This window comes from Lissotriton vulgaris, chromosome 5 (genome assembly GCF_964263255.1).
Source record: "Lissotriton vulgaris chromosome 5, aLisVul1.2, whole genome shotgun sequence".
Taxonomy (NCBI): Eukaryota; Metazoa; Chordata; class Amphibia; order Caudata; family Salamandridae; genus Lissotriton; species Lissotriton vulgaris.
Window position 1 is genome coordinate 1,642,565,143 of NC_141693.1, and position 22,111 is coordinate 1,642,587,253.

A 22,111-nucleotide genomic window follows, 5' to 3' on the forward strand; every position below is an offset into this window, starting at 1 on the left:
TTTTAACTCTGTGCCCCATAATCTCTATGGGTGCCTGGATCGCTTCCTCTGCTCCACCTCCTTGACACCCCTCGTAAGTCACTCTGACTACTTGAGTCTTATCATTGTGGATCACAATGCCACGTGGTGGATCTACGGTGGCTTCCCCCACATTCCATATCTCCAACATGACACCTTCCATGATATTCCCTGGACAATCCTGTTTTTCGAGGGACACATATCCGGCACTATTTTGCTGAAAATCACACCACAGCATCTACCAGCACCCTTGAATGGGACGTATTTAAGGTGGTGACCAGAGTTGCCTGTATACAGGAGATAGTGGACATCCGCAGAGCATTAGATAAAGAAGTAGCCGCGTCCAAGAAGCTTCTTCCTGTCCTGGGTAAGGCAGCAGACCACAACCCCGAGGCTGCTCCAACATTTGTGAAAGCTAAAACTGACCATGCAGCTCTCGTGGCGCACTTATGGCATTGTAACTTTACAGCCCACAATGCCAGGGTGCATAGCGAAGGGGATAAATCGGGCCACCTCCTGGCCCAGCCTGGCTGATTATGCAGGAGAAATCCACCCCCTCTTCACAGAACAGTTACTAGCACAGGCACTGTAGTTCATACTCCAAGGGAGTTACTGCAGGATTTCCTCACCTATATTTCTTCCCATTACCGAATCCCAACAGCTGCCTCAATAGTTTCTTCGCACAAGTTCCTTGCAGACATTACCCTTCCACACATCACAGATACCACCAGGCTTTCCCCTGATGCCCCAATTACATCTTGCGAGGTGGTACAGGCAATTCGAGAAATGAGTAGCAACAAGCCCCTGGGGCTGGATGAATTACCACTGGATTATCATACTACTTTCTCTTCCTCCCTTGCCCTCTGCCTGGTAGAGATGTTCGATGTGGCCCTCCATACTTATGAGCTTCTCTTCGGGAGTCCCTTCTTGTCTCCATCCTCAAGCCTGACCGAGACCCTGTTCAACTTGGATCCAACTGGATTTTTGCCATCCTAGGCACAAGCTCTAAAATATTAGGGAAGATCCTTGCCAGCAGATACACTCAAGTCCTCCCTGAGCTTATCCACTGTCACCAGAACAGGTTAGTCCCAGGCTGGAGCACTTCTCAGAATATATGTTGCCTCTTCTATGTACAGGACCGTGTCCAAGGTCGATAAACATATGCTGCCTGCTCATATTAGATCTGGAGAAGGCATTTGACAAGCTAACACAGGATTACCTTTTCCTGGTAGTGGCTGGTTAAGGCATCTGGAAGAGGCTTCTTGCCTATTACCGGCTCCTCTATTCTAACCTCTCTTCTCGAGTTTGCCTGGGTCATTGTATTTCGGCCTCCTTTCCGGTACGTCGAGGCACCAGACAAGGGTGCCCACTCTACCCTTTACTCTTTACAATGGCAATGGGGGTATTCGGTTCTGCAGGAAGAACCGAGTTGGCGGTGTACCCTTAGAGGAAAGGGCACACGCTGTGTCTTTGTACCTGGACAATTTCCTTGTATACCTCTAAGATGTCATCGATGATCTCTCCCTGCACTGCGAATTCTTGGTGACGTTTGCCGACTCCACGGACCTTCGAGGTATCTCGACAAAGTCAGATGTCTACCAGCTTTGCCCCGGTCAGGCTCAAGACGCATATACCCCAGGGAGGCGCAACTCTGTTGGTGCGAGGGAGGCAGTCCATTACCTAGGGGTTCATCTATACCATACCCCCTTGACCTATATAAGGGGAACCTCCAGGGGGCATAGCCAGCATCCGGTCCCAGGTACATTGCTGCTAACCTCTACCATTTGCCACGATTGGCAAGATTGCGTTGGCGAAGATGGTGATTTTACTTTACCTCCTATACTTTTTCACCTACCTCCATGTGATACTGCTGATGTACTTCTTTAAGGAGCTGTATTCCCTTCTATGTACTCTCATCTGAGGCAACGGAAAGGCGCTGCGTCACCCTTCGGGAGCTACAACTCCCTACGGGCAGAGATGGACTGAGTTCATATTTTATTGCGGCCCAGCTACAGCGGCCAGCATGTTGGACCTTACATAGGTAGAACTAGTGGTGAGCAGGGGGTCATGTCAACAACCACGAAATGCAACTTCTTGTGCGTGTAATCATGGCGTATTCTCCAGCTCTCCCCCTCGGCGGTCGGCCTCGGTTCCTGGGCTTTTTTTTTATTCTAAGGACTTGAGGTGGGACTGCACACTCATTGCTGATAGAGGGAGACTTCTTTTCAGATGCTAAATCCCTATCCTTTGAGCAATTGACCATAGACCCTGGCCTCCAGCTGGGACAATTTCTCATTCACCGGCAGCTTTAAGCCACCTACCAAACTCTTTGGGGCATGTCCGAGATGGAGCCTTTTTCTCACCCGGTATTGCAGGCCGTGCGTAATATGTGCAATGGATGTCATATCATTACAAAGCTATAGAAGGCCATTCATGACATTTCACCTGATCCCCTTCAACACACTGAGATACACAAAGGAGGAGGACTTCAGGAGGGCACAACACAACCGGGAATGGGAGCAAGCACTTGAGTTCCGCCTGCAGGTCTTCCAGAACTCTCTATTCAAAAACATCTAGTTCTTTCTATTACATAGAGCTTACCTCAGACCTGCTCAGCTGAACTGGTATTTTTCTGATGCACAGATAAGCTGCCTTCACTGTTGCACCCCTGACCTCATGAAACTGTATTGGTCCGGTTCAGCATTGCTAATCTACAGGCTTTCTGTACATTCCACCGTAAGGGAGGTCACTGAGCTGTAGGACGACCTCGCCCCACTGAGGACCCCGCCCAGCAGACCCGGCAGTAAGAAAGCACCATGGTTCACCGACGAACTCAAGAGCTCCAAGAAGAACTGCCGAGCCCTCGAGAAAGCCTGGTGCAGAGACCCAACACCAGACAACATGACAACCCTCAAGCTTGCCACCCGAAAACACCACCAACTGATCCACACCACCAAGAAAACCGCATTTAAGGAACGACTAGACAACAACGCACACAACAGCAAAGAACTCTTCAAAATCGTCAGAGAGCTCGCCAACCCCAGCGCCGGAAACGACGACATCACCCCATCGCAAGACCTCTGCAACTCCCTCGCCTCCTACTTCCACAACAAGATCGTAGATATACACAACAGCTTCAGCACACAGTCAACGCTCCCCACAACCGCACCTGCTCCGCCCACCACCACCACCCTCCGCGCCTGGACCCCGATCAACACAGAAGAAACCCTACGCACGATGAACTCCATCCACTCCGGATCTCCAACCGACCCCTGCCCTCACCACGTCTTCAACAAGGCCGACTCCATCATCGCACCCCACCTACGGGACATCATCAACACCTCCTTCGCCACCGCAACCTTCCCGGAGAGCTGGAAGCACGCCGAACTCAGCGCTCTACTGAAGAAACCATCAGCGGACCCCACCGAACTCAAAAACTACCGCCCCATCTCGCTTCTCCCGTTTCCGGCCAAAGTCATCGAGAAGACAGTCAACAAGCAGCTGGCCGCCTTCCTCGAGACGATGGATCCCCCGACCCCTCGCAGTCTGGCTTCCGGGCCAACCACAGCACCGAGACCACCCTCATTGCCGCCACTTTTGACATCCGAGCCCTGCTCGACAACGGGGAAACAGCGGCCCTCATCCTCCTGGACCTCTCCCCAGCATTCAACACTGTCTGCCACCGCACCCTAGCACAGCGCCTCAGCAATGTCGGAATCCGAGAGAAGGCACTAGAATGGATCACCAAGAGTCCGCCTCCCCCCGTTCAAATCAGAGGCCACCGAAGTCATCTGCGGAGTCCCCCAGGGTTCATCGCTCAGCCCCACCCTCTTCAATATCTACATGAGCCCCCTTGCGGCCATCGCACGCCAGCACAACCTCAACATCATCTCTTACGACAACGAAACCCAGCTGATCCTCTCCCTCACCAACGACCCCCACACCGCCAGAGCCAACCTACACGAAGGGATGAAAGACTTAGCCGAATGGATGATGAACAGCCGCCTGAAACTGAACTCAGACAAGACGGAAGTCCTTATCCTGGGATCTTCGCCCTCTGCCTGGGACGACTCCTGGTGGCCCCCTGCCCTGGGCAGCGCACCCAAACCAACGGACCACGCACGAAACCTGGGCTTCATCCTGGACTCCTCCCTCTCCATGACCAGACAAGTCAACGCCGTCTCCTCGTCATGCTTCAACACCCTGCGCATGCTACGGAAGATGTACCGGTGGATTCCCACCGAGACTAGGAAGACGGTCACCCAGGCCCTCGTCACCAGCCGGCTGGACTACGGTAACTCCCTCTACGCCGGAACCACTGCCAAAGTCCAGAAGAGACTCCAGCGGATCCAGAACGCCTCAGCAAGACTCATCCTGGACATCCCCAAACACAGCCACATCTCCAAACACCTGAGAGACCTGCACTGGCTCCCGATCAACAAGAGAATCACTTTCCGACTCCTCACCCACGCACACAAAGCCCTGCACAACCAAGGCCCAGGATACCTCAACAACCGACTCAACTTCTACACTCCGACCCGCCAACTTCGATCGACCAGCCACGCCCTCGCCGCCGTCCCCCGCATCCGAAGAGCCACCACAGGAGGAAGGTCCTTCTCCTACCTGGCCGCCAAAACATGGAACTCCCTCCCCACCCACCTTCGCCTCACCCAGGACCACCTCTCCTTCAGGAAGCAGCTCAAGACCTGGCTGTTCGAGCAGTAGCAGACCCCCTCCCCCCCCCCCCCCCAAGCGCCTTGAGACCCTCAGGGTGAGTAGGGCGCTTTATAAATGCCTCGATTGATTGATTGATTGATTAGGACAGTCATACATTGGAAGCTTGTGCCCTGGGCATCTTTAAACATAAACAGTACAAGGTATGTGTGCTCTTTCCTGCACTAGCACTCCTCCCTGCTACATATGCACTTACCCTTCAATGGCAAACAGAAAGCAGGTGAAACAAAATGGCTGTGCCCATGCAGACCGGTCATTTGCACTGATTTTTCAGTGCAAAGGTACAGATCGCGCTACTTGCCTGTAAAAAAACAGCACAAACGAGTAGGCAAGCACTTCCCTTCACTCACGGAGTTCTGCAGAATCTCACTGAGTTTTTTTGACACTCCACAGAATTCTGCGGAAGCAAACTCCGAAAGTTATGCCCAGACATACGTTTGTGTTCCTAGAGCTTAACAGAAGGTTAGCCACCTAGCCCTTGGAGACCACACTTCTGTTCTAGGTACAAGTTGTAGCATGTCCAGCCCTTAAAGTTTCTCTCTACAGGGTTCAGCAGGTGCAGTCCTTGTTCTGTCTTCCACTTGTCCAGAGGTGTTCTTAAGTTTAAGATTTTAAGCTGACACTAGGTGGGAGCCACCAGTTCTACTTGGCATGGGGCAATGCACAAGTGTTGGGGGGGGGGGGGGAGGGGGGCAGAGGAGGAGGCACACCCTTAAGAGGAGATCCGCAAATGTCCAATCTCCCCCCAGTGGGCTACCCATTTCACACACTTTCTACAGATAATAGTGAACGACTATCTTCCCCCTTGAATTTGGCTGCCTAATTAGAAGCATTTGCCTGATTAGCTCTTTGATTGTGCTCCCTTTCCTAGAGCCCAGAATGCCACATACCTTCCTACCCTCCATTTCTCATAAAACAGGTAGAGAACCGCCACAAAGACCTGTTTTTTTTTCCTCCTCGAGACTGCCCCCTTTTCATTTCAACTGCCCTACCACCGCAAGGTTACCCCTGACTACACTTCATGGTCTCTCCCCGATGAATGGCCCCACTCAGTTCAGATGTTTTGTTCTCCACGGCTTTGGCCAGCCACTGCTATCCTCGGTACTTTTGGATAACAATGTTGCTCAATTCTCTATATTTATAAACTCAATAAAACATTTTTTTAAGGAGGTGCTTTCATGTGTTACTGGCCTGAGCAGCTATGGCATATGAAGGTTTTCCATATGATCAGTCTCTTTGGTTGAATCATGGGACCTACTGGCCAAACCTGTGTGGTGGTGGAAAGCCTAATGAACTGCCCACTGCTGTCTTTTACAGTGGCTGTATTGGTCATATAATATGCAACATGTTTCTAATTACTAGTGGTGATATTAACTGTCATTTTATTTTCAGCTGGAACACTCTAGGAGCAATAAGACCATTTCATGCGAGTGAAAGTCATGTTGGTGATATGTTTGAGGCAGAGTTAGATATGTGTGGGACTTTTCATTCCTAACATAGGATACAATGGACAAGGACTATTTTAACAGCTTGCTTCCATCACATTGGAACATTTTATCCTTAAGTCCCCTGTTTCTAATGAGCTCTAGTCTATTATTCTATAGTTTCGGTGTTTTAGCACCTCTAATCTGGTGTCACACTGGGAAAAGAGGTTTACGCGATCTCCGCTTCTCCTGCTACATCTATATGTTCATGCATCTCTCCTACCTATAATATTGTGATTCCAACATCTAAGAATTCATGTTACTTCCTTCTGCCCTCTTGCTCTAAGTTATTTCATATTCTTCCACACATACACATTCTGACTTGCCTCCTTGTATTTCTGGTTTCTAGAAGAGAATCTGAACCTGGATGATGGCCGCTGGGAGGACGTCCATGTTATCACTGGAGCACTGAAGTTATTTTTCCGAGAGCTACCAGAACCTCTCTTTCCCTTCAGCCATTTTGACAGATTCATCAGTGCAATAAGTATGAACAAGAGGGGAAATGCATAATTAAGTTATTGTACATATAAGGGGATTAAATGAACAAAATGTTCTGTATAATAATATGCATTGATTTATTCCAATGTTTAGAGATATGTGAGGCATTTCATATGGAAGAAGATGAAATCTGTGTCATTCCTCTAATCTCACCTTTTCTGGAGACAGGAAAATAATTATTTTAACTTTGCCTTCTGCTCTCTATCAGTAAACTCAGGACAGCTGAGTATTATTTTTTTGTTGTGCAGTTTGGTGTAATAGAGGCCAGTCATAAGTAAACATGGTTCCTTGTGTTTTTGTGTTTGGCCACATCATATATACTAAAAGTGACTTATGGAGTTTGGGGGTTGATAAAGAAATGTTTCAAATAAGACAGCTCTGAAAATTGATTTAAGTGCCCAGCATCTATAGTAAATGACCATTTACGTGGTATTACCCCAGATTTTTGCTTTACACCCTATTTTTGCTAAACTTGTTTTTGTTGGCATTAGCATTCTACATTTTAGTCCTGAGAACAAGTAGTAAAGTGTTTGCGCTCTCCCTTCCAAACATGGTAAAATTGGTATACACCTGATTGGTCCATTTAATTTACTTATAAGTCACTATTTTATGGTGATGCCTGTACCCAGGACCTGTAGATGAAATGCTGGTAGTGGGCTACTGCACTGAATGTGCCACTCACTAAACTAGCTTTGTTAAACATGTATTTTGGCCATGTACTCCATATGAAAGGAGTGTGCCAGGTAGACCCATCTTTGTAAGTACTCCCAATATTCTTCACTCTGGGATAACCCATTTAAAGTGTCTTGATTTGTTCTGATCCTATTAAAATCCTTATTTCCATCACACTTCAGAATTACAAAAAAGTTTCGTAATTTTTGCTTTCCTAACTGCTAAATGTGTGCCGTTCATTTATAGGTTCTTGCATTTATGTATATTACAAAAAAAAAGACATCCTGCAGCCTTTTCTTTCACCCTTCATGTCCCCAAGCAAGATTGTCATATAATTTACTTTATTTTTCTTTCTCTGATTTCAAAGTGAGTGGAGAATGTAAACACCAGTCCCTATGTTAAAAAACATAAGCAGAAGACAAAGCCTGACATTAGACCTCTGTCTTTGAAGCGCAGCAAATGTGACAAGATAAATACCGAATTTAAATGCAACTTTATTTATTCATTGGACATTTTGAGATCCACCAAAAATCGTCTCGTGCCCACATTTAAGAAACACTGCACTATGATAATTGAAATATACAGGGGGGGGGGAATTGTATTTTTCCATATATGGCATCAACAACACCGGTTTTATGTATGCTGTACCTTGCACCCACATTTTTTATCTTTTTTTTTTTTTTTTTTTTAAATATATTTTTATTGCAGGAATTAGCAAATTGTTACATATTCGATCAGCATTATAGATCAAACAAAATCAATGAAATGCAATCCTCCGCCCCCCAGTTATATGTACCCTTACACAGCCATTCAGCCCACATCCCAATGGTCGGGCGGCGAAATCCAATGGGGGCTCAACAGGAAGTTGAAGCTGGTCCGGATGATCCACTGTCCGTCATCTGCTTTTCTAAACAAGCCTACAAAACCAAAAGAAAACCCCTCCCCCGAAACACTATGAACCGAATTAACCCCCGCCCCACCCCGCCATCAGTGCACGGTAACAACCGCAATAGGATCTGTGAGAGGACCCATTAGGGGAGTAACAGATCTGTAAGGTGTAATCGCCTATCGGGACTCGGGGCTAGCTGCTTCTTCATTTTCGGAGTCGCTGGGGGCGCAATAATCCCTTAGAGCCTGTACCAATGTCTCCCACTCCAGCGCTGCCTCCTGCGCTTTCTCGTTATGCTGTCTCCTAGCTAACTGGTACCTCAGCGTGCTCTCTCCCGCTGCCCATTTCAAGAGTTCGCTGTGCCATCGGCCCCCCGTCGGACCAGCCCGTGCCTTCCAGTTCCTAGTCACCTCTCGTTTGGTGAGGAGAAGCCCCAAATCCACGAATTTACTAGTAATTTTATTTTTGGGGGTATGTGGAAACCAGTGCAAGAGTCCCACTGCTGCATCAACCGATAAGGATCTCCCTGTTACCTCCTCCAGGGTCTTCCCCACTTCCGTCCAGTAGGAGGACAAACCTGGGCAGGACCACAACATGTGGAGGAGGTCTGCCTCCGGCGCCTGGCATCTGGGGCAGTCCGCAGAGCCCGTAGCAAAATACTGTTGGATTTTCGCCGGGGTCAGATATGCCCTATGGAGTACGTAGTAGTGGACCAATTGAAAGCGGGCGTGGCGCGTGCCCTTCCAGGCTCGCCGCACGAGTTGGGACCAGGTCGTCTCCGGGATTTCCTTACCTATGTCCTCCTCCCAACGGGTTCTCAAAGTAGTGAGGGGGGCCAGCCCCTCATTGATTAGTCTACCGTAGAGGCAAGTGACCGCCTTCACCGTACCAGCAGACATCATGACGTATTGGCACATCGAAGACGTAGGGGGTTCCTCTTGCCCGTGCTTCCAGTGCGCCTGGATCGCTCGGACCAGGGCCGAGTGCAACAGAAGTCGCCGCGAGGAACCTCGAAGCGGTCGATGAGCTCCTGAAAGGGCAAAAGCGCCCCGTCCTCGTAGAGATCCCCTACCAATTGTAGGCCCGCGTCCTCCCAGTCCGCCAACCGCGACCAGTCACCGCCATGGGGCAAAGCCGTCAACATGCCCAAAGGTATTTCGGGCGCATACGGTGTTCGCAGTTGGCCCCGGGCGTGGACTCTGTTCCAACACAGGCGAATGGTCTTCTCCTCCAGCGATAAGTCCTGTAAGGCCAAACGCTGTTGCAGCGCTATGAAGGAGAGAACATGTCTGGCCATCCCCGTGCCTCTCCTGTTCTCTGGGCCCCGGAATTCCCATGCGATCTCCTGGGTGAGGGTCTGCAGTTGCGCCGCCAGGTAGTACTTTTCGAAGTCCGGCACCGCAAGCCCCCCCTCGGCTTTCGGCCTCATCAGGGTCTTGAGGGCCACTCTTCGGCGGCCCGAGCCCCAGAGGAATCCGACCATCATCGACCGTAAGAGTCTAAATGTGGCCGGCGGGACCCAGATCGGTAGTGCTCGGAAATAATACAGTAACCGGGGGAGCGCCACCATTTTGAGCAAAGCGATCCGCCCTGCCACCGAGAGCGGTAGCGTAGCCCAGAAATCCATACTACCCCGTAGCGCTCGGGTGCTGCGAGCAATGTTCCCATCCAGGAGGTCAGCTGGTTCATGGTAGACGTACACCCCCAGGTATTTAAAGCAGTCAGGTTCCCATCTAATCTCTCTACCAATAACAGGGCTGAGCGTGCCTCTGCGAACCGGGAAAAGACAGGTCTTAGCCCAGTTTACTCGAAGGCCCGAGACCTCCCCAAACGCCGTGAGCGCCGTCTCAGCCCCCTGCAGGGCAGCAACCGGGTTCTCAAGGAAGAGCAACAGGTCATCGGCGTACAGCGAAATGTAGTGTGGGCCCGAAGGTGTCCACAGGCCATTGTAATGGGCTCCCGACCGGAGTAGCAACGCCAGTGGTTCCACCGCCAACGCAAAGAGAAGCGGGGATAACGAACAACCCTGTCTCGTGCCTCTCTCCACCGGGTATTGTGAGGAAACCAGCGGGCCTGCCCGAACCCTGGCCGATGCCGAGGCGTAGAGGACCGTTGTCCACCTGATGAAACCCTCGCCGAGGCCGAACCACAGTAACACAGTGCGCAGGTAGTCCCATTCGAGGCTGTCAAAGGCCTTCTCCAAATCTACCGATAGAACCACCGGGCACGGGGCGTCCACGAGCGGTTCTCCCAGCAAGCGGAACAACCTACGGATGTTCATGGTCGTGTTTCGCTTGGGGATGAATCCAGCCTGGTCTTCGTGTACCAGGGCGCCCATGTGACCTAGCAACCTCGAAGCCAAGATGCTGCTCAGTATTTTATAGTCGACCGTCAGCATTGATAAAGGACGGTAGGACGCCGGGTCGGATGAGTCCCTTCCCGGCTTGAGAAGGGGAACCACTAAGGCCTCGCACATCGAGCCGGGGAGCCGACCAAGCCTCTTCGCCTCTCTGTACACTATCAATAACCTTGGTGCTAGGAGATCAACGTAAGCTGCATAAAATTCAACAGGAAGGCCGTCTAGGCCCGGGGTCTTGTTCCTCGCCATCTTTTTAATGGCGCTGCGGATCTCCCCCAGTTCAATGTCAGACCCCAGGGCTTTCGCTACGTCCGGCTCCACTGTCGGGAGCTCCAGGGGTCATAGATAATCATCAAGCAGGTCAGGGTCCCTGGCAGAACGACTGCGGTATAAGCGTTCGTAGTAGTGCAGGTAACAGCTCAGAATCTCAGGCTGAGTGTGCACTTCGGTTCCGTCCGCCATGCGCATGGACGTCGTCAGTGAGGTCTGGCGCGTAGGGTTAGCTAGCCATGCCAGCAGTGCGCTCGACCTATCCCCCTCTGCAAGGGACCTAACCGTATAGGCCTTGTAGTCGAAACAGCGCAGCCGTTCGACCTCCGCCGCCACCGCTTCTTTCACCTCTACCGTGCGCTCCTGGAGTTCAGGGCGCCCGGGGCGGCGGAGTTCCAACTCACGGAGTTTCCGATCCGCAGTATCTAAGTCGTCAAGGATAACTCGCCTCATGCCTACCTTCTTGGAGATGCAGTAACCCCTCACTACCACCTTAAAAGCATCCCATTCCAGCGCCCTCGAGCTCGCAGTGCCCCTGTTGGACGCGAAGTATTCCGAGATCCTATCTCCTAGGTCCGCTTTGAAGACACTGTCCTCAAGGATCTCAGGACGCAACTTCCAGGTGGGCACCGCAGGCACCCCAGGGAACCAGCGAAGGTCCATCAGGAGGGGGTTATGATCTGAGATGGTCCTGGTTAAATATTCAGATCGGATCGCCGCTGAAACCAGTTCAGTCGAGCCAAGAAATCCGTCCAGTCTAACGTGTAACTCGTACAGTCCCGAGAAGTAGGAATAGTCTCTCACGTCGGGGTGTTGCGCCCTCCAAATATCCGTTAGACCCCAGTGCGTCTGCCAGTCCCTACGACCTTTAGCCACACGGCGAACCGGAGAGTCAGGGAGGGGCGGATGCGAGCGGTCAGTTTCCACATCCACTACTGAATTGAAATCTCCACCGAGCAGGAGGGGCCGGGAGAAGAAGTGGGCCAACGAGCCCGATAACCTGGAAAAGAAGGCAATCTGGTCCACATTGGGTGCGTAAACACAGCAAACGTTCAGGGCCCTCCCCCCCCAGAGTGCCCGAAATGGCCACATAGCGCCCCTCCGGGTCCACCACTGACTTCGTGACCCGGAAGGGAACCCCAGCCCTAATCCAAATCAGCACCCCCCTGGCATACGCGGAGTACGAAGTGCAAAAGACCTGCCCTCTCCACCTACGCTGCAGCGCCGCCCCTTCCGCCTTGTTCAGATGGGTCTCCTGCAGCAGCGCCATTTGTACCCCTCTACGCACTAAATAAGCGTGCGCTTTATGACGTCTAGACATGGTGTGAAGCCCCCGCACATTCCAAGTAATACATTTCACATTAGCAACATCAGCCATTGTCCCATATTGTTCGTGCAAAGTCTCCCCATCCGGGTCCCGACAAAGAAAGAACATCAATCAACCCAGCACTGATGGCGGCCATTTTCCCCAACCAAAACTCAACAACCCCCATTCGACCCAAACCCCTGCCCACCCTCCCCAGAACAGGACCCAAATAGCACCATCTAGTTCCCATCCAAACCATACCCTCAAAAAAACCCCTGTCCCCGACTAATCCTGCGGTCGCCACCGTAGGAAGGCCTTAAGGGCCAGGTGCGGGCTGGGCATTGGCAGTGGGCCCTCGATGCTCTGGCTACCAGGACTAAAGCAAGCCCAAAACAGTACAGGAAACCCTCAGGGCACGAGCAAGGCACCCCACCCCCACCTCCCCGGGAATCATGATCAATCGTCGGTCCCCGCCACCCCCGCTTCGGGCCCCCACCCAAACGGATGCAGCTCACCCCATCAACCCCGTCCATCCAGAAGGTCCTCAACCGATTTCGGTGTGATCACCGGCGTGTGGACGCTATCAGTCACCGACTCCTCCGAGTCCGTTGGCTCCCCCTCGTCGCCAGGGTCCGCTTCCTCTTTAATGATGCCGTCCCGTGAGCCAGACAACGCAGATAACGCCTCCAACACTCCCTTCCGCTCCGTCGATGTCTCCGCAGTTGAGGGTCCTCCCGACCGGCCACGGCGACTCTGAATCCTCTTGGACCGCCGTCTCTGACCCGGCTCCACCGCCAGCTGAGATGAGGAGCCAAAGCCATCTTTCCCGGCTCTATACAGTTCAAGCCAGTTACAGACATCCTCCGGGGTATCAAAAAATTGAGCCTTGTCATCAACAATGATGCGGAGCCTTGCAGGAAATAGGAGCGAGTATTGGATGCCCTCGCTCCGGAGCTCGCGTTTGACCGCCAAGAACGAGAACCGTCTGCGTTGGGTCTCATAGGTGTAGTCCGGGAAGATGTTCACCTGGCTGTTCGCCACCTTGAATGGGCCATTATGTCTGGCGGCATTGAGGATGAGGTCTCTGTCCCGAAAGTGCAATAACCGTGCCACCACCGGTCGCGGGGCTCGGCCCTGCTGCGGAGGTCTCGTTGGAACTCTATGCGCTCGCTCCAGGGTGTAGAAGGAGGATAGACCCTCCGGGGCCACCGTGTCTCGGAGCCATGCTTCCAAGTAGGCCACCATGTCGCCATCCTCAATCTTCTCCGGCAGGCCCACAACTCGAATGTTGTTTCGCCTGTTACGGCCTTCTGCATCCTCCGCTCGCTGCTCCAGAGCAGTAATCCGGGATAGGGCATCCTTCATTGTCGCGGCCAGGGTGCGCTGCGCCGGCTCCAAGGTTTTTACCGAGCCCTCCACTTCCTTGACCCTATCCGAAAGCTTGCCATGATCCGCTCTAAGGAGGCCCAGGCTCGTCGCCACCTGAGCAATGTCCTGCTGGAGGGCCGAGCGTGTGGTCGCAATCGCCTCTAGGACACGGTCAAATTGTTGTTGCAATGGTGCGCCACCAGAACTCTCCGGGTCTCTACGTTCCTCTTTGTCCGGTGTCTCCGAGTCTGATGCGGCTGGGGTAGTCCCCTTGGCTCCCCTTGGTTTCCCCATGTCGCGGGAATCACACTGTGTGGACCCAGCCAGAGGCGCCACCGAGTGCAGGCTTCGGCTATGTCTGTCCCGGCTATTGGTCTTCGGGTCGAGGGCCGGCGATCCCCGTCTCCAGGGCCTGTCGGGCCTCCTCAGTCTCGGCCCGCGCCACCACCACGCCGTCGGAGGGCACTGAGGAGGAGGCGGAGACAATCGGCGCCAGGTCGGGCAGGCCCGCCTGGCTAATGAGGACCCGGAGCGAGGGTCACCAACACCACCGGAGATTTTGTGGCGCCAAGGGGCAGTGCCTCCCATGGAAGTGGGTCGATCGGGGAGATGCAGTCAAATGCGGCCTAGGGGGGTCGGTGCCGCGGCCAGGGCCTCCAGGCGTCCGTGTGTCGAGGTCCCCTATAGTGAGGGCATCCGACCCTCCAGGCGCGTTCCCCGTTGCCAGAGTCCAATCAGATCCGTACCCAGACCCTCATATCGCAGGGAGACGAAAAGGTGGAGGGTGCGCTGTAGCTAGCGATGCTCCTCCAGTTCAATGGTCCCGTCCAAGGGGACAATGAGGTCCGGGCGCCATGTTGGGTCGCACTCCGCGGATCCACCAACTTCGATTTTCCGCCGGATCACCTCATGTTCGGGCCGCACCAGGTGCCCCGGCAGGTCCCAGTCGATCCGATCAACAGTTTGCGGGGGTTAGGGTGCCCCACGGCCTCCGATTTACAGGATAATCCCGGGCTCAGTCCCGGAGCCGAGCTCTCAGGCGACCATCGCCATCGGCGCCCAAGCCACGCCCCTCCACCCACATTTTTTATCATGTTGAAAATACTGGTATATTCAAAATGTGAGCACCTGGAAACTTAATCTGAATTAACCACTCTGATTTGAACAGTATTTAACTCACAGCATTAAATAAGCGTATTACTCATTCAATGTATGTATTGCCTGGACTTTCAGCGACTCACAAAAAAATCGATTCGCAACCCACAGTTTGAGAAATACTGCCGTAACCCATTTCACCAAATCTTCGTTATTTGGGCCAATTAGTGAATAGTCAGCCCTCATCTAGAAACCTGTTGTATAGAGGCTGCCACCAATTCAGTCTAAGTTGGTTCAGTACCCTGTGTTCTTTAATCACATGTGTGTTTCTTGAATTCAGATTCTGTCTGGTTTTAAAGTCAATACATCTTTTAGCACCCTACCCCTTTGGGAAGAGTTTACACCATTCACATTCCATGTTTTTCAACGGGAGTAAAAATGTGTGTGCAAGGTACAGTATGCGATAAAACTAGTATTGTTAATGCTACATATGGAAAAATACACCTTCTTTTTCCCCTGTTTTTTATAAAACTTGCAGTGGTTGCTTAGCTTACACATTGCCAGTACCTAAGTTCAATCAATCAATCAGGACACTTGTAAAGCGCACTATATACCTGTGAGGGTCTCAAGGCGCTGGGGGGGGGGGGGGACGCTGCTACTGATCAAAGAGCCAGGTCTTGAGTAGTCTTCTGAAGGCCAGTAGGTCTTGGGTCTGCCTCGGTTGGTGGGGAGGGTTTTCCAGGTCTTGGCGGCAAGGTGGGAGAAGGATCTGCCTCCGGCTGTTGTTCTTCGGATGCAGGGGACAGGGGCGAGGGCGAGGTCAGCAGAGCGGAGCTTGCAGGTGGGGGTGTAGAAGCTGAGTCGTCTGAGTTATGCTGGGCCAGTGTCGTGGAGGGCTTTGTGTGTGTGGATGAGGAGCTTGAAGGGTATTCTCTTGTTGACGGGGAGCCAGTGTAGGTCTCTCAGGTGGGGGGTGATATGGCTGCGGCGGGGGATGTCGAGGATCAGACGTGCCGAGGCGAGCTGGTGTTGCAGATAGGGCCCACCTGTATTTATTTTTCCTTATCAGATTTTGATCCAGAGCAAGAAAGAGACGAACACAAAAGTAGGAAAGAAGAAGGAAGAGAAGGAAGGGAAGAATTGATAGAGAGAGGCAGGATGAAAAAGAACCTGCAAGAGTGCAATAAAGGGCAATGGGGTTTCTGGTGGAGAATTGGAGGCATGAGGGGGATTCAAGACTACGTAGTTTTGGTGTTCGACATGCCGATATTCAATAGCACTGGCCGTGGCGTTCTGAGCAAAAAACTAGGGCCCGGAAATTATTCTTTTGTAAATTAAGTACTGCATATTGGAAACACAGCAATTGGTGGTCATTTTGTTACCACCTACATGACTTTGTCTGTGTTTCTTTTTTCTGCCATTCACAGGGATTCCTAGAAAGAATCCTGGTTCATTAATGTTCCAATGGAATTTCTGCATTTTCTTGTGAAACGTCTCTTTCCCATTCACTCATTCACACCCACACAAACCTTTACACTGAGCTGGAGTATAAATTTATAAAATTCTGACACAGCATCACTATTTCAGCATTTTAACATGTTCAAAACTGTTGTAATGTGTGACTATGAACTGTAATCTTAGTCTTCTTGTGTTGTAGAAATGTCGGACCCCAAGGCGCAAGTGGAGTACCTGAAAGAATTGGTGCAGTCTTTGCCTCCGCCCAACCATGAAACCATGAAGGCTCTCTTTCAGCATCTGTGCAGGTGAGACCGAGAGCAGCTCCGTTGCCTGGGCAAATCTGAGCGCCACAAATTTAGTTCTGGGTTAACATAGGAAGGTAACTCCTAAATGTAATAAAGGGTGCTTTTGACCACTTTATGTCTGATTTTTGAAAAACCCATTAGTGATAAAAGTCAAGACGTTTCTGATGTCACGAATATGACATCCTGGAGCACACGGACTATGAAAGAATACCAGAAGTCCCCAAATCATTCATAAGATGCACAGAATGCATGTTATTTTGTGATAGAGATGAAAACCTCTTATTCATCTACATATGTTCAGATTAGTTATTAGGTAAAAGTATCACCTCTAAAAAGACACAATGTATTGCAGAAAATGGCATCACAAAAGTTATATTGGTATAGGGAGCGCTCAAATATGTTTCTAAATCTCTTCTCAAGCCACACAAGATTCCAGCTCTTTTTGAGAGATGGTCAGTTTGTCACACTCTACTTAGGAAACATAAAGTAGGAGAAAAGGTATGACCATGAGCAAGAAACAGGTAAGTGAAGGGCAGACATGATGAAAATGCAATACATTTAAAATAGTTCTGTGAAGTTTATTTTGCATATGAGTCTAGCTCCACTCCTAGTGCACTGTTCACCCTTAACTCCACCCCATGGGCCTTCAGCTCACTCGATCCACACTGGGTATTCTAAGTCTAAATATTTCCAGGTGTCTTTTTACTTCAGCGTGGTAAAAAGCAATAACCTATGTCTTTCCTTTGATCTCTAATTTCTCCCTTGGAGAAACAATCATTTGTGGGCTGTATTCACAAAGAAAAGATTTAAAGTGATACATCTACTTCTACTGAACTCATGGTGGTTGGAAAACAGCACGTCTTATAAAGTGTTGACCCCGCCTATAAGACACTTCATCAATAAGGTTGATATTGGCATCATCAAGACAGTCAAAGCTACTATCTTTTGATCAAAGGATACAGATAGTATCGAATTTTGTGACCAGAGTAGTTTCGAGTAGAGCCACATTTGAGCCCCTAACTCCTATACTCTGTTAGTGTTTTGGAAGAGTACTTTTCAGAAATCCACAAATCCTGTACTTTGTTGACCAAAAGTCTTGGATTAGTACCATCTGGTTTTTGGCCTGGCAAAAGCTGGCATCACCCTAAACCATCATTGCCCTTGTCAAGAGGTGCATTGGTAAAAGAACTTGTGAAACAACGATGCTACATCTGGGCTGTGCCCCTTCATCTGAGACTGCCAACTGAGTATCTTTCAAGAAAGCACTGAAAACCCTTTCTGGCCTAGTCTCAGTAGCCTTTAGAAGCTAAGCTCGAAGTAGACACAAGTGCCCTAATACTTTTGGAGTTGGGTGCTAAATACATGGATTTGCATTTGGATTGTATATCTGCCCTTCACCACCATAGAATGGCCAAGTTGTCACGTTTGAAATCTTTAAATGCAATTGCTCTGTTGAACAAAATACATTTTTAGTTGTAATCTGCCACTTTAAGACATTTTTAAAAACTTTAAATCCCTCTGCCTTAATCTCGTAATGAAACCACTATCCTAGCTGTCATAAAGTACTATAATATCCTTTTGGAAGGATACGACAGCCACCTTCCATCTAAACTCAGTGATGTGACAACCTCTTATTTATCCAAAATGTCAATGCCTCACTGAAGGCCAGCCAGACATTTTACATCACCTTTGACTTTAAATAATAACAATGCCGTGTTATAAAATTCTAAACCTCTCCTGGTCTGGCCTTCCCCTAACCAGACTCAACATCACCCACCAACGCAAGACTTGACTTGGTTTGGTTTCCCAATACTTAGCAACATTTTTCCGATCTGTTGAATGCTGCAGAGCACACTTAACCCTTCAGTACCCATGATAAAAATCTTTCTTCCTTTTAAATGAAACAACCCCATCCAGCTAAATGTTCAACAAGAAGGCTGCCTAGTGCAATAACACAGATGAAAAAACATCACATGCAAAATCAATAAGAAGGGATACGTCCGCACTTCACCATACAAAAAAACTGCATCACGACAACAAATAAAGAAGTAGAAGGCAATGCTAGAGAACTCTTAAAATATTGTTATCCACATTGACAAGTCTCAAATCGGAGACAACATAATCATTCACTTTGTTCACATACATTTAAGTCTGTTTGCTCAAAAACAAGTCTAGCAAACTGTTTCAGTTTAGGGAACTGTGTTTTGTTTTGTATAATCTTCATGTCGGCCCTCTAACCTAGTCCTCATTTGTCTGTCCCTCATGCCCTACTTACATGTATGCCTGCATTTCATGCCTTCTGTTGGTGCTCGTGTAATGTTTATCTTAGAATGTTGTTTACCGTAGAAGTGCAGTGTGTTCTGAGTTTCAGTTTACCTGAAGATCCGATGTTCTTTGGATCTCTGCGCTGAGAGCTCATACTGTCAATAATTCTGATTATTTTCCATCCTTCATCTCATGGGATCATTATTCACCTGTTATGTAAACACATTCCATGGGTTCTTCCAAGCTGAGTTCTGCTCCCATTATGTGAGGTGTTCAACTTATGTTGCCTTAAGACCATATTATGTGTGTGAAAAAGGAAAATCCAAATCATATCCGATTGATAACAGATTGTACATACAAACAAAATTAGTCTGAAAATGTGATTGGAAATCCTTTTGCTTTTAAAAGAAGCTACTGTCATATCAAAAAAGACGTATTTAGACATACATTACCCCTCTCATTACTGACCCTTTCTTGTCAAAGTTCATGGAAAGAAAAACTTGCCAAAAATTCCAACAGCTCTAATAAGTCAACCTCTGAATGACATTCTTAATAAAAGGCACCTGACATTCATCCTGTTTGCCTTGCTGATAGCGTTCTGCATGGTTGACCATAAAGTCATTCTTGAATGGATGGTGCATGGTGTGTAGTTTACAGTTTTTGTCTGGGGTTGGATACATTCTTGTTGTCTCACATTGGACAATAGGTGAACAGGCAATCCTACTTGTATGAAAGAAGGAAGATATACTATGGAGATCCTTCATGATATCCCTCTCTCCACTTCTTTTGAACAATCCTAAGATCCTTAGTAAATAATTGCTTTGATTCCCATTGTCACAACCCACCTTTGATAAGGCCCACTCCCATCTGCGGATCGTTGCCTTGGAGGGTTGCACAATTTAAAAACGTTACTGGAACACAAGCAGACTTGGATCCGAGACAAATTACAACAATATTTACAAGAAGACCATTGCTTGTTTCAAATTACTGGGGCACCCTAAAATTAATTCCCCTCATACATGACCTGATCACTTGGGTCATCTTCTCACTCAGGTAAAGAAGGTGGGAAACATGAGTGTCATACTGGACAGAGAGCCAATGTTCTGAAATCAATTTGAGCCAGTCACTGACTTTCCAGAATTCTTTCTCTTCACCAAAGACAAAATCACTAAAATTTAAGTAGCTATAATTTTCTGTCTTTTACAACAAACCAATTTATCTTGACCTACTCATAAAAAGTCCACATTATCTTGAGGATTTCCAAAATAAGATAATTTGGGTCCTCTGTGGTCTTCAGTTTACCAATTGTGATACACAGTCAATAACGTATTTTGTTTGATGTCCTGATCTACACTTGAATATTTATAAGATCCTGTAATTCTAACACTAAGCTCTCACACAGTTGAATGAACCTATCTTTTGAGTTAATTAATGGGCAGGCTACCATTTGCAAATTTGCCCCTAATACATTTTTGTTGAAGAGACACAGATGTTATAAATTCACAACCAAAGGAATTGATGCCCAAAACAGTCTCACTCACACATTTCTACAGACACTTGGGCATGTGGTTTGAAAATTAAGTCACAGATGCAAAACTGTCCTCTTATTACAGCCCTTTTTGTTTCTTCTTATCCAGAATCATTGAGAGGCGTGATGAAAACCGAATGTCTGTAAAAAGTGTTGCAATCGTATTCGGCCCAACGCTCCTGAAGAAAGAAATGGAAATGGGAAACATTGCGTTACACATGGTGTTTCAGAACCAAATTGTGGAACAGATTTTGAGTAATTGCAATTACATATTTGCTGAGAGCTGAGTCTATAATGGTCTTTTGATCCCAACTTCAAATACAACCACATGAAGGCGCAGGTTCGCCTGAGAGAGTCATAGTATATATATTGTATATTATATAAATGAATACCACAGTGAGTGAGAAATTGATTGCTTTGTGTTGCTGTGTATTTTAGCCAATACGCAATTTATTTGTATATAAGAGGAAAAGTCTGGCAATCAGATCAATGAATCTCTTTGTAGGGTGCTTTAAAAGTGGTTGGATGTGAGATACATTATAAAAAAGCATTGTGAGTGAACTGGATGTTGAAGTAACTTGCATTACATTGCCAGTCAGTTTATTGCACTAACTTTTGATGATATGCATTTTATGCACTTTTGTAAAATATTTTCCTTTCCTTCTCTGTATTTCAGGGAAGGTTTTTCCCAAAAGATTTGTTTGCTCTGTTGTACACTTATTATGACCACTTAATGTCAGTATTCAGAATGTGGGTTTAAGCTGTGCCAAACTAAGGAATTGTGCTGGTCTCGTTTACTTTCTAAGCATGTAGCCCTCAACTTAGGTTCTTTTGAATTCTCTCATTGGAAAAGAGCATAAGGAAGAATATTTACTTTTTCCGAGACTATACTTGCAACCACTGTGGAGAGTGTTCGACCAAAAAGCGATTTTCATCAACACTCAACTCAGCGTATATCCAATTCATGTTTTCTGGCAATTTGCTTCTTCACTGGCTCATCTCTAAAACATGGCATGATAAACATTGTGGAATTCAATCCAAATCTAACCTTCCATATAGATGAAGTAATAATGAAAGGAGTCGCAAAAGAATCTAGGGAATTTGTTTGGAAAATATGCAATACATCCATTTTAGAGCATACGCTGCAGAAGAAAAATTATTGTGCTGCATACGGTCTTCAGTTCGCTTAATCCATAGTGCTTCCATGATGCCCATTATTTTAGATAGAAAATGGACATTTGACAGTTTTCCTTCCCATATGTGTCACTTCTGTAACCCCAGTCAAGATTTGGTCCACCTCAATGCTGAACAGTGATATCATACGAAGAGATTGTTTTATGGGTTGCCCTTTTTTTTATTTAAGTACATGTTTAAAGAAATCAAATGGTGTTTGTACCAACGAAGGATTACTCCAAATCAAGAGAAATCTATCTGGACTTTATAAAAGATTTTGTTGAACAGAGTGACTGAGAAGCAGCAGGACTGCGTAAAGCTGTTTTACAACAAGTTACTCAGTTGTGGCACTGAACAAAAATTAAAGCTACTGCATTATCTATTTAAAAAAAAAGCGGTAAATGATTTCCTTCTTTTACCCATTTTGTGACAGTTAAGCTGCAATTAAAACGTGACATAACTGCGATCTGCATTAACTTGTTTCAATATAAATAAGAAATTTCACATACTAATGCTATTAGTGACATTCAAATATTTGCAAAGGGTACATGTTTTTTCTGTAATATTTGGTGAGTCAAAAAAAGGGGGAGGGATAATATATGTAACCCCGTAACAGTCACATTGTATGTTTCAGTCAACTTTTCCATAGAGCGAGTGTTTCTTTTTTTGCTAATAACTTTGGTGCCATT

At 48.1% G+C, this 22,111-nt stretch overlaps 1 protein-coding gene across 4 annotated transcripts in view; it reads left to right on the forward strand.

The window, feature by feature from the left end:
• LOC147716893 (rho GTPase-activating protein 27-like) overlaps positions 1-21,886 on the forward strand; it is a 163,862-nt gene extending 141,976 nt beyond the window's left edge. For all 4 annotated transcript variants that reach the window (XM_086923784.1, XM_086923786.1, XM_086923785.1 and 1 more), the window contains 3 exons: positions 6,586-6,720; positions 16,351-16,456; positions 20,359-21,886. In XM_086923784.1, the coding sequence (XP_086779910.1) occupies positions 6,586-6,720; positions 16,351-16,456; positions 20,359-20,536 (419 nt within the window). In that variant the 3' untranslated portion in view covers positions 20,537-21,886. The remainder of the gene's footprint in view (positions 1-6,585; positions 6,721-16,350; positions 16,457-20,358) is intronic.
• Positions 21,887-22,111: the final 225 nt, after the last annotated feature.